The sequence below is a fragment of the Molossus molossus genome, unplaced genomic scaffold (assembly GCF_014108415.1).
Source record: "Molossus molossus isolate mMolMol1 unplaced genomic scaffold, mMolMol1.p scaffold_m16_p_8, whole genome shotgun sequence".
In the NCBI taxonomy this organism is placed as follows: Eukaryota; Metazoa; Chordata; class Mammalia; order Chiroptera; family Molossidae; genus Molossus; species Molossus molossus.
In genome coordinates this window covers 87,604,100-87,617,425 of record NW_023425402.1, presented here as the reverse complement: position 1 = coordinate 87,617,425, position 13,326 = coordinate 87,604,100, and the positions used below count along the sequence as shown (strand labels likewise).

The window sequence follows — 13,326 nt, the reverse complement described above, 5'->3', positions numbered from 1 at the left end:
ATCTTAGAAAAGTAATTAATGAGGACTGTAATGTACAATACAAATGTTACAAGCTGAATTTGGAATATAAGTAGATATAGAAGTGGTAAAACACCTACAATATATATTTACTAGAAACATTTTTGTCAACGTTTTTGATGTGTCAAACTCAATAGCAGTCTGCCTGAACTACTATAATTCAGTTCTTTTCCAATAAAATAAACTATTACATTGGGAAGTTCATTTGGGTCTTACCTTAGCTTTAAAAAAAAAAGCTAAAACTACATAAACATTTTAAGCAATAAATTGAGAGAATTTTATAAAATTCATTATGTAATTTCTTACGAGCAGCATTTAATTATCCCTTGTTTATTTTCTTGGTCTTTCCTTTAGGCATTTTTTACTAGTCAGCTCACTTAGGTTTTGTTTTGTTTTTTCTCTCACTGCATCGATTCAAAAATGTTAAATCTCTTTTCTCTTTAAATAAATGGATCTGGAGTTTTTGCTTTTTGAGTTCTGCTTTTGATAGGTTTCTTAGACTTCTACTATGGACTTCTTTTAGCCATTAGTAATCATATGTATTTTTAAAGCAGATGGTACCACAAACAGCCTCTGAGGAAAAATTAATTCCCCACCAAGCCTTCCCCAACCAGAGAGTTTTAATTGACTCTTCAGTTTTAGAGTCAAGCAGTTCCTCCCTTGTTCTCTGTGAAGTTCTTTGATAACTGGCATTTGCTCAACCCTGTCAAATCTCAGAGTCACGTACCTCTCTGTCTCTAAACTCTGTCTTTGTTTTGTGCCTTGAAAACCTCATTGAAGAGTGTATTGAGAAGTAGAAAGAAGGAGGGGCAACAGAATGAAAAATAAAGTTAATTAATACAGTTCTCAAATATTTATAATTATTTAAAGTTTTCATGTAAATAATGTGAGCTTCATCATTACTTTCGGTAAATCCTTTTGATATGTTGCAGAATAATCTTGTAATGAGAAATAACAATAGAAATTATTGACTGTCTTTTTTTGTTTAGGAGAACAAGTAGCAATGTATTCTGACTTGCCATTCAAGTCACCCATTCGAGACATTTCTTATCATCCACTTGAAAATATGGTTGCATTTTGTGCATTTGGACAGAATGAACCAATTCTTCTGTATATTTATGATTTCCATGGTAAGTCCACTACTTGAAAAGTAAAGAATATTTAGAGTAACCTTTACCTTTAGACTGAATCAGGAATCATGAACTCTGAAAACTGTCATTTTTTTATATTAACAAAGCTCTCTTGAATATATTGTAAGAGCCAAACAGATACATAGATTATGTTATTATTATAACATTTTGTCCATAAGCAATATTATTCTGGAGTTTAGATATCAGCAAAAGTACATGTAATAGTTGTGCCCTTATTTTGGAATCACAGAAAGGGAGTCATCACTTTCTTCATAAATCAATTTAAATACACAAAATGCACCTAAAAATTATTTGGGAATGTTAACTAAATTTAAATGGTAGCATTGGCCACTCTGGTTCAGTTGGTTGAGCATCGTCCCATATACTGAGAGGTCATAGGATCAGTTCCCGGTCAGGGCACGTACCCAGGTTGCAGGTTCAGTCCCCAGTCATGGTACAGGAGGCAGCCGATTATTGTTTCTCTCTCACATTAATGTCTCTCTTTGTCTCTCTCTTCCCTTCTCCCTTCCTCTCTCTTTAAAATCAATAAAAACATATCCTCAGGTGAGGATTAAATAAGTCAGTAAAAAATAAGTAAAAAAATAACATTTAGGAAATACATACGGATCTTTACTGTGTTCAGTTGAATAATGAGTTTATTTCTTATTCTTTGTTTTTGTTTTTTACTAAGCACATACACATACTTTAAATAAATTGTAGTTTTGAGAGTTTCTAATATGAAAAGAAGGCAAAAACTAATGTCAGTACAAGCAAGACCCAGAATTAGAAAGCTAATTTTTTTTTAATTCTAAAATTACACTGTTCTATAACTCTGAGAAACAAGGAAATAAAGACTGGGCACATTTTCAGGAATAGCATGACATTCTTACAGTATATGGATTTATGCTATTTTTCATATATTTCTTTACTTTCTGTCCTGATATTAGGATTTCATTGTTCTGCATTGTACTGATCGTGCTGTCACTCTCACAATTGCAATTCATTCCTTGCATATGTTAAAAACTTTATTCATTTCTTTCACTTCATTAAGATGTCATGAATCATCATTCACTGTTTTTGCTAAAGTAGGATAGCTTATACACAATGACATAAATGCATAAATATACACAAATATGTGTATATAGGTAACATTAATGTGGAACTATTGGGACAAAGTGTTTTATTTTTTATTTTTTTTATTTTTTATTTTTATTTTTTTTTATTTTATGAATTTTTATTTATTTTTTTGTTACAGATATTTTACCTTTTTACCCCATTGGCACCCCCCATCCCCCCCCCTTCCACCCTGTCCCCGGCTTAGTTGTCCATGTCCATTGGTCATGCATACATGCATATAAGTTCTGTGGTTTATCTCTTCCCACCCCCCCACCCCCCATCCCCTCTTCTGAGGGATGTCAGTCTGTGTCCTACTTCCATGTGTCTGGGTCTACTGTATTCCTCAGACTGTTATGTTCATTATATTCCGTATATAAGTGAGATCATGTGGTATTTGTCTTTTTCTGCTTGGCTTGTTTCACTTAGGATAATATTTTCCAGATCCCTCCATGTCGTCTCAAAGGATAAGAGATCTTTCTTTCTTACCGCTGCATAGTACTCCATTGTGTATATGTACCACAGCTTTTTGATCCATTCGTCTACTGGTGGGCACTTGGGCTGTTTCCAGATCTTAGCTATTGTAAATAGTGCTGCTATGAACATGGGGGTACATATATTCTTCCTGATTGGTGTTTCAGGCTTCTTAGGGTATATTCCCAGCAGTGGGATCACTGGGTCAAATGGAAGTTCAATTTTTAATTTTTTGAGGTAGCACCATATTGTTTTCCATAGCGGCTGCACCAGTCTGCATTCCCACCAGCAGTGTATTAGAGTCCCCTTTTCTCCACACCCTCGCCAACACTTGTTGTTTGATGATTTGTTGATGGCGGCCATTCTGACAGGTGTGACGTGATACCTCATTGTTTTAATTTGCATCTCTCTGATGAGTAGTGATGTTGAGCATTTCTTCATATGTCTCTTGGCCATTTGTATGTCCTGTTTGGAGAGGTGTCTATTCAGCTCCTCTGCCCATTTTTTAATTGGGTTCTTTGTCTTCCTTTTGTGGAGTTGTATGAGCACTCTATATATATTGGAAATTAACCCCTTATCTGATACATCATTGGCAATGATGTTCTCCCATACAGTGGGTTGCCTTTCCATTTTGATGATTGTTTCTTTTGCTGTGCAGAAGCTTTTTAGTTTGATGTAGTCCCATGTGTTCATTTTCTCCTTTATTTCTGTTGCCTTAGGTGATATCAGTCAAAATTCTGCTCCGTATGAGGGACAAAGTGTTTTAAATTAATGAAATGTGAATGGTTAAGTTTATTGCATTAATGCAGATCAAATTGGTAATGGTCATGATAAATACTTAGTTATTAAACAACTGAGTTAAGTTCTAAACCTGAAGTTTTTTTAAATTTATCTTTATGGTTGAAAGTATTACAGATGCTAAACCTAAAGTTCTTCATCACAGTATAGATTTTATTATGTCTTCTCAGGCAAATTATATTAGAAAATAATGTATAAAATTGAGACTTACCTTATTTTAAAGGATTTTACAGAGAAGCAATAATGAATTTCTCTAACATGTTCAAACTTATGGAACACTATTATAAATGGTGGAATCATTAAACAACACAGTACCATTTACTTTTACAAGCAAATATTAGCAAAAATAAGCACTGCCTGATTATAGAAAAAGACAGATGGGTTTCTCAAGTCATCCAATATCCAAATCTGGTGTCTAGTTAAAACATGTATCCTGAAACTAGTCTTTCTTTGTACCCCCCCCTAAATCTTCACATAAAGGAGAAGAATTATACTTAAGTTCTTTATAATTAGAACTGTTATATAAGAAATAGGCAGCACAGTTATTTCCTCAGACCTGAGGTTTCACAACAGTCTTCATTCAATTTCTAATTTGCTTTTTTTTTTTTTTTTTTTTTGGCTTTTGAAATTTTCACTACAGTTATTTTTTTTTGTCATTGATAGAGGGATTTCATCATTATAGTAGCCCAGTTAGGTTTGCCCATATGGCTTTTAGACAACAGGTTTTCAACTAAGAAGTTCATTCTAGAAGTGTAAGTAGAAAGAGCAGGGTTGTAGGCTCAGTTTTGTTTCTGTATTAGTGACTCTGCACAAGGCTCTTGCCTTCCTAAAGCTCCAGTTTCTTATCTAGTAAATGGTACTGCTTCTAATACCTGTGTTACCTGAGTTATTTGTGAAGGTACTAGGAGATGGGGACTCTGAAAATACTTTGTAAATTAATGGGCACCAGATTAAAACAAACAAAGAAAAGTAAAATGGGTTGCTATGCTCAGTCAACCAGTGCATACTTGACTTTTTGGGAACTTATGTGTTTGTATGCTGATAAGCATCTATATATTGAATAGAATAGAAAAAAGGTTTTTTTTCCCCCTTTCATATTCTTTCTTTTGGAGGCATTTTTACTTATTAGAGTGTGTAACTTCTTAGGTCAGTTGTATTAAAAATAAATGCATAAAGGTAAGAACATTATGTTATACCCATGCTATCTTAGTATAGAAGAGGAAGGAGTTCTGAGTATTTAGAAATGACCAAATAATGCATATGAAATTAAAATTATTTTGTGCTATGTATTTAGAACACAATTTTTGATAGTCTAACACACCTTTAAAAACAAATGAAAACTTATATTCATAACCAATGGATGCAGACAATAGTGTGGTGCAGAGGGGGGTCGGGAGCAGGGAGGGAGAGAGGTCTATAAGGAAAAAGGAGGGACATCTGTAATACTTTCAACAATACAGATAAAAACACAAAACAAATAAAAACTTAAAATGTTTTTAACATTTTTCTAACTTTTTGCTGCTTATTTTTAATCAAGAGGAAGCTCAGGAAAAAATCATATAATCTCAAGCAATCCAAGATTTAGCACAGTTCTTATGCATGGTATATATCCATGAGAAAATGAAAAGTTGTTTAAGACTCAAAAATATTCTGGCCTATTAAATATAGGCCAGAATCAAGTCAAATAGTCTTTAAATATTTTATTGAAAGTGATAATATTTATTATATTATATTGTATTATAATGTGTCTTATATTTTATTTATTTTTATATAGGAATATTTTGCCCAGACTTTCTTGTCTGAAAAGAAAAGTTTACATGTAGCTTTACAAAAATATTTTAATGGTACAGCATTTGAAAGATATGAACAGTTACATGGTTTTTAAATAGTATTTATCAGAGCTGATACATTTAGGTGATTTTCAAGGAAAATGGAACAGGGTTGTTTTTTTATAAGTTAAATAAGCTGCAAATGAGACCACAATGGTAGCTAAATGTATCATCTATCTTTCAGTTCTAGCAAAATCTGTGAAGAGTCAGCAAGCATCTTTCCCTGCTAAGCATATGTTCAGGTTGTGGTCTTTGGCGTCTTTGTTTCTACTGACTTTTTGCTTTTTTTGGTAAGAAATATGATTTTTACTTTCAGAAGGCAGTTTTATTTGCCTGATGTTGAAAGGGTTAATCATCTAGTAGTACAAAACTTAGTCACAGTGTACCACAAATAAAGTTCTTTAAGGATTCCCATAATAACAGAGTACTAGTCAGAGAAACGGCTTCTACTGAACTAAATTTACAAAGCTAGACTTTAGCAATAATGTTCCATTACTAATCAATATTTATCTACCTCAGTCTCTAGGATCCTTCTCTACATTTAATCACAATCCCAGCTAATACTTACACAGCACTTTCTATATTCCTGGTACTGTTTTACACATATTTAATTTGTCACAATAATCTTATGAGATGGGTTCTATAATTACTTCATTTTGCAGGAGCCAGGACTTGGATCCATATAGTCTGACTTGGAGTCCATTTGCTACACTGAACTGCCGTTTTAGAGGATTTTCTGATATGTTAGCTTTTGATTACCTATTAAGCAAACCTTTTTCCCCTACAATGCCATTTACTCTATGTCTCTCTGTGGCATATGTGATTTCTTTGTATCATCTATAGTTTGTAGGAAGCAGATAATGGCAGCTTATTCATCTCTTTATTACCAATACAGTACCTAGTGTGAAGACTGACATGTGATGAATATACATGTAGTATATAAATAGGATCAAATTTGGGAAGTTCTCAGCACTTTGATAAATTCAGGTAATGAGCCTAATATTTCACTAGGTGGCAATATCTCCTCTAAATCAGTATTGGCTCTGGAATGCTTTTCAATCCTAGTCTTAGTCAAGACAAGTCTTTATTGAGCACCTATAATGTACCTGGTTGAACAGGCTATGAAACCCAGGAATCACACTCAGATTATCTATCATGCTTATTCCAATCTTTGTATTTTCTAAATAGTTGATTAAACCTCTGGGAGAACTTCAGTTAAACTGAAAAGCAGTCTCTATCATTGACACTAAAATTATTTAATTCATACAATTCATTTTCATTAATAACCACCTATATTGTCATTGTCAATAGCTTTATTTTTCACATTGTGATGTGCTTTACCAGAGTTTAGGGCGATGTATACCTTTAGGCTCCTATAAAAATTTTTGTTGTATAACTTACTGTTTGACCCAAAGTCCATGGTGTTTATAATGCCCTATGTGTAACACAGCACCTGGTATATTACTGATGTGCAGTAAATGTTTGAAATAAGAATTATAGATTCTGTAAAATAGCATGTTTTCCTTAAATTTTATAAAAATATAGAATGAAAGGTATGATCAGTTAATAGATTTGGAGCTAATATTAATAGTGGTAATATTAGCTAACATCTATCAAGCATTTATTATATGTCCCCAACGCTAATGAGCATTTTGCATATATTATCACATACAGAACTCCCTAAACCCCATGAGGTAGATACTGTTATTATCCTCATTTTGATGATAAAACTGAGGTACAGAGAGAATGAAGTAATTTGCCCAAGGCCACACAGTTGGTGATTGGCCAAGCTTGATCTAGGCTTCCCGACTCCAGAGCCCATGCTCTTAAACCATTAAGCTATCTGTCACAGCTACTGATGGAATGTGTTGTTTTTAATTTTAATATTTAGGAGAACCCCTAAGATTAAAAGGAACTTTGCTTATCTAGTATTATTAATAGTTTATTCCTTTACAAATTTACAGGGTAATTATAATGCATTACACCATTCTCATTGTAGTCCAACATAAGAATTTTCTTTATTATGTAGCATTAAATTTTAATGTAACTACTTTTACAATATTTTTGCAATAAGATAATGTCTAGTTGAAATAAATTTGATATCTATAGTTTTATGTATAATTTAATGGTATTTTTGAAGTATTAATGATGAATGGAAAGCAAACTCAGATTTTGTAATCATCATACTTGTGTAAGATTATACAGTAACAGAAGTAACTGATTATAGGTCAGAGTTTTAAATATTTATTATTAGCCTAATAGGATAAATTAAAAAATAAAACGCCACATTTTAAGACATGCTACAACTACCTATTTCTTGCTCATATCCGAAGCATCTATTTTAATATTCTTCACTAATTGATACTTTGATTTGAAAGCTATGTCATTTAAAGATTGAAGACATGGAAAACTTAGTCAATTTCATGGTTTGGCACTTAAGCCATAGCCCTGAATTCTTCATCCAGGCATTTTTTTTTTTTTTTAATTTGCTTTTCTTTATTGATTTTGGAGAGGGAGGAAGGGAAAGGGAGAGAAAGATAGAAACATCAATGAGAGAGAACATCAATTGGCTGCCTCCTGCATGCCCCCCATTGAGGAGTGAACCTACAACCTGGGCATGTGCCCTGAACAGAATCGATCTAGCCACCTCTTGGTGCATGTCGACACTCAACCACTGATCCACACCAGCTGGGCATCCAGGCATTTTTTATGCTTACATAGGTGCTTTTATAAAGAAGAAGAGCGGTGTGGTGCAGAATAAACAACAGTGGGGTAGGAAAGGCCTGAGTAGGAGTTAAGAGTATTGGGGTTCTAGACGAAATGCCATCACATTTTGTTTGATACTTGTCTGATAACTTAGTGTTTCTTAGTGTTTTTTCCCTTGTGAAATTTCTTTCTTTCTTCCCTCCTTCCCCGCTTCCTTCCTCCCTTCCTTCCTTCCTTCCTTCCTCCCCTCCTTCCTTCCCTTCCTCCCCTCCTTCCTCCCTTTCTTCTTCCCTTCCTTCCTTCCTCCCTCCCTCCCTCCCTCAGTGTTTCTTAGTGTTTTTTCCCTTGTGAAATTTCTTGCTTTCTTCCCTCCCTCCTCCCTTCCTCCCTTCCTTCCCTCCTTCCTTCCCTCCTTCCTCCCTTCCTCCCCCCTCCCTTTCCTTCCTCCCTCCCTCCCTTTCCTTCCTTCCTTCCTCCTTTCCTTCCTTCCTTCCTCACCTGAGGAAGAGAGAGAGAGAAACATCGATGCGAAAGAGATACATTGAGTGGTTGCCACCCACACGACCCCAGCCAGGGCCAGGGACAAACTGCAACTGAGGTACATGCCCTTAGTGGGAACTAAACCTGGGACTGTCTGGTCCATGGGCCAACACTCTAACTGCTAAGCCAAACCAGCCAGGGCTCACCTGTGGAATTTAAATGATACCTGTTTTATTTTATCTCAGTGTTATGTCAAAGGATAAAATGAAACTGTAAAGCAAGACAAAGTTTAGATATGTTAGAGTTCATGAACCAGGCTGCAGTTGAGAGATTACAGCTATTTTTTGTAGCAATAGACACATTACACACTTTCAGCGGAATAGCATGATGTATGATAATGGGTGGGTAATGGAAAAGAAAACCAACAAAAGAACAATAGCATGTACTTAAGGGAATTTGGAAATAATTTACTGTATTTTGGTGTTCAACTAATAGATTTGATAAATGATGGTAGTTGCTATCTCATTTGGATGGCTATGAGACATGAATCTGTTGCACTTTCTTTTATAGCTTTTGAACAGTTTTTTTTAGTGACATTATTATTTCTACTTGACATAAAATGTATCAATGAAGTACAAGATTACTAACAGGACCTGAAATACACCCAGGCTACTAGAATTAAAGTGCTACTCAATATAACTTCTTGGATTTGTCCACAGATTAGCTAAAGCAGGAACAAGTCAGGCCCAGTAAAATATAGTAAAAAACATTATAAGCCCTTGACATTATTGTTTTAGTCCATTCGGATGATGTATAAATAACAGAATTTTATTTTTTATAGTTCTGAAGGCTGGGAAGTCCAAGATCAAGGCACCACCAGACTCAGTGTCCAGGGAGAGTCCACTTTCTAGTTCATAGACTGCATCTTCTGTCTGTAACTTGACATGGTGGAAAGGGCAAGGGAGCTCTCTGGGGCCTCTTTTATAAGGGCACTAATCCCATTCATGAGGACTTTGCTCTCATGATCTAATCACCTCCCAAAGAATCCACCTCCTAACACCATCACCTTGGCAGTTAGGATTTCAACATATGAATTTTGAGGGGACACAAACATTTGGACTACAGAAATTCTCTACACATAACAGATGTTAGAGGAAGAAAAGGCGGGCGCTGCATACCTGCTGAATGCTGGGAAGCTAGAGAAGTAGACCTAATAGCTTACATTAATCATATTGTAATTAGAAGTAGAATAACTTATAAGCAAAGGAATTAGATATCCAGTAAGATGAGTATATAGTAGCAGGGCTATATAAATAACAGGTCTTGAACAAAGGAATTAAATGTTGAACTAAAAGAAAATCTTACTGTTAATATAGTGTAAGTGGAAGAATATGTTGTTTCTAGTTGTACTTTATTTTAAAGTTAATAACATAAGTACACATAGATATTAATGATAATAAACCATGGATTCGATCTGAATGCAGAGGGCACTGGATTAAAATATCTTATTTCCTCCATTCTTCCTCCTATAAAGATAAAAATCTCCTGAGAAAACCACATTATTTTTTATAATTGTTTAAAGTCCAGAAGATACACAAAAGCACAGAACTTATATAAATCAAAGGATTGTCAATCCTGAAAACACTTTAAGAATTTTTTTTTAATTTTGTAAAATTTAGAGTCCCAAATTACAGATAATAGAGGTAATTGTAGAAGTATTTTGGTTGATAAAACATCCTTTAAGCAAATGTAGTTGCCACCTCTGTGTCCTGGCACCATGTGCATTTTTCTGCTGTGCTAAGCACATAGCAGTAATTTCTTAGTGACCCCCAAAAGATTCAGACCCCAAGAAGGGTTTGGTATTCTTGTATTCTCAGAGCCTGCAGTAGTGTACTCCTAAGTGGGGGTGTAACTGTTAAAATTGTATGTTTTAGAAATACCAGGTTAGATTAAAACTAAGTTTTAAATGTACAAAGTTAAGCTATCACAAGAAAGAGAAAATGGTAAAGAAATACAATTATTTAATTGCAACATTATACTCCTCTCATGGCCTGTGTAAAAGTGCTTTAGAAACCTTTGAAATGTTAGATGCATAGAGTTTTAAGGAATTTTCAAAATCATCAATTATAATGTGTTTTTATAATAAAGTAATCTGTATGATTTTACACAGATAGATGAATAATTTGTGTAAGATGGGGGAGGGGAAGAATGAAAGAACAGAAGCAAACAGCTTCTTTCTGTTTCTAGTATCAGAGAAACTAGGTCTTTGTGAATATTTCTGCAGATGTTTTTAATGGTTGTCTTCACAGAAGGAGGTGCTGAAGACAAAGTAGGATGTCAATTTGACTTCTTTAAATCTAATCAGATGTTTTTGTGTAGAAAATTCCCTTTAGACAACTGAAAAAATTTTTATAATTTGGGGTTTACTTTGTTATCTGCATCCAGTTAGGCCATTTTAACCCTTTCTGAAAGGCATCTTAATACCTAGTAAAATAAACAAATATTTAGGCAAAGTCTTTTGTTATTTTTAACTAGTTAAAAAAATCATTTGAGATTGATTTGTGAATAATTTTGCTTTCCTTTTTTTTTGTCTTAATCTTCACCCGAGGATATTTTTCTATTGATTTTTGATAGAGTGGAAAGTAGGAAGTGATGGAAGGAGGGAGAGAGAGAGAAACATCAACATCGATGTGAGAGAGACACATCGATTAGTTGCCTCCGCATGACCCCAACTAGGGCTGGGGATCAAACCTGCAACCCAGGTATGTGCCCTTGATCGGGAATCAAACCCGTGGCCCTTTGGTCCTTGGGCCAACACTAACCACTGAGCCAAATTGGCCAAGGCTGCATTTTCTTTACTTCTATTATATTATGCTTTTGATTTTTTTGCATACACATATATTTCAAATCAGGCTTCCATTCAATTTGTTATATTTACCAGACCAAGATAATGCATAGCCTTCAAGGCTCAATTATAATACTGCCTGACATGAAATTATCTATGAAGTCTTCTTTGTGGTTCTATAGTATTTAATAATTTCACATTTGCCACTCATGTTGTCTTATTATTGCCCAGTATTTGAAATGTATGATGCAGCTTCTTATTTATTTAATGCCACAGTTAGGTAGCTTAATTATTTCATTATGCCTTCGCCATTATGATTTGAACTAATAGGGACTAATTTTTCTAGTTGCCCAGCAGGAAGCTGAAATGTTCAAACGCTACAATGGAACCTTTCCCTTCCCTGGAATACACCAAAGTCAAGATGCTTTATGCACCTGTCCTAAACTGCCTCAGCAAGGCTCTTTTCAGATTGATGACTATGTCCGCACTGAAGACTCTTCAATGAAGATGCAGCAAGTGAAACAAAGACTCGATTCCGTCACAGTAGGTTTATTTTATGCAGTTGAGAAGTTGAAAATTTTAAAACCATTTCTATCCTAGTTCACATTGTCATGCCAACAAATATTAATTTAATGAAGTAAGTTAGTTCACTTAAAACTAGGCTTTCTTATAGTCCCTTTCTAGTACTTGTTCTAAAATCACTAACTTTAATAAACAGACTGAATTTAGGATAATCTATAACACTTTCCTGACTTGATATCTCTGTAAAGACCAGCCCAGGACCTGATTCTTTATTTAAAAATACCAGTGTGTGGCCCTGATTGTTGTGGCTCAGTTGGTTGGAGCATCATCCCATGCACCTGAAGGTCGCTGGTTTAATTCCCAATCGGGGCACGTACCCAGGTTGTGGATTTGGTTCCCAGTAAGGTCATATGTGGGAGGCAGCCAATGAATGTGTTTCTCTCACATCAATGTTTCTCTCTCTCTCTCTCCCCCCCTTTCTGCCTCTCTAAAATCAATTAAATATATATATATACATACACACATATATATATTTATAATATATATCAGTGTATGTGTGCATATATACATCACACATACACACACACCAAGCACCAACCTGAGAAAATATATACATAAAATATATTAAAGGAACAGCCTTTGTATGCAAAAAATAAAGAAAAATTGACTTCAACAAAGAATTGTGCTTCCAAAAAGAGAAGATACAAATGTGTCATGAACATATTTAAAAATTCTATCTCACTACTAAGAAAAGAAGTACTTTAGAAACCAGGTATTACCTATAAAACTAGAAAATAGATAATGAAAATGAAGAAGAGGATGCTTGGTTAAAATTCGTGTAGCATTCTGTTAGTGATAAATGACTTGTAAAGTCTTTCTCAAAGATTAGTGTAAAATATATTGAGAAGCTTAAACATTCTTAAAAATATTTATGTTCTTTGACCATAATAGTTCTTTTATTTAGAATTGGCCCTGAACTTTTTTTTTTTTAATCCTCACCTCAGGATATTTTTCTGTTTGTTTTCATGTAGAGTCAGAGGGAGGGAAAGAAAGGGAGAAAGAGAGAGAAACATCAGTGTGAGAGAGACACAGAGGCTGGTTGCCTTCCACACGACCGGGGCCGGGGCCAAACTGCAACCAAGGTACGTGCCCTTGGCCAGAATCGAACCCGAGACTCGTTGGTCCGCAGGTCGACGCTGTACCGCTGAGCCAAACTGGTCAGGGCTGGCCCTGAATTTCTTAAAGACAGGGACTGTTCAGGCTTGAGCCTTGTTGTGTTCTTACCTTTTGACCTTAAGTGTCTAGCACTTAAGAAATATTATCCTTTTCCCTCCTCCTTTGATAGGACTCCACCAGTTTTTTGTTTGTTTGTTTGTTTGTTTGTTTGTTTGTTTTTTACCAGTTTTAAACC

At 34.8% G+C, this 13,326-nt stretch overlaps 1 protein-coding gene across 10 annotated transcripts in view; it reads left to right on the top strand.

Annotated features, from left to right (window-relative positions):
- The window catches only part of AHI1 (Abelson helper integration site 1), a 187,440-nt gene that overhangs the window by 51,534 nt on the left and 122,580 nt on the right, over window positions 1–13,326 (top strand). For all 10 annotated transcript variants that reach the window (XR_004957633.1, XR_004957634.1, XM_036248450.1 and 7 more), the window contains 2 exons: window positions 1,008–1,148; window positions 11,740–11,936. Coding sequence is in view for 8 of the 10 variants with exons in the window: in XM_036248450.1 (XP_036104343.1) it covers window positions 1,008–1,148; window positions 11,740–11,936 (338 nt within the window). In the remaining 2 variants the exon portion in view is untranslated. The remainder of the gene's footprint in view (window positions 1–1,007; window positions 1,149–11,739; window positions 11,937–13,326) is intronic.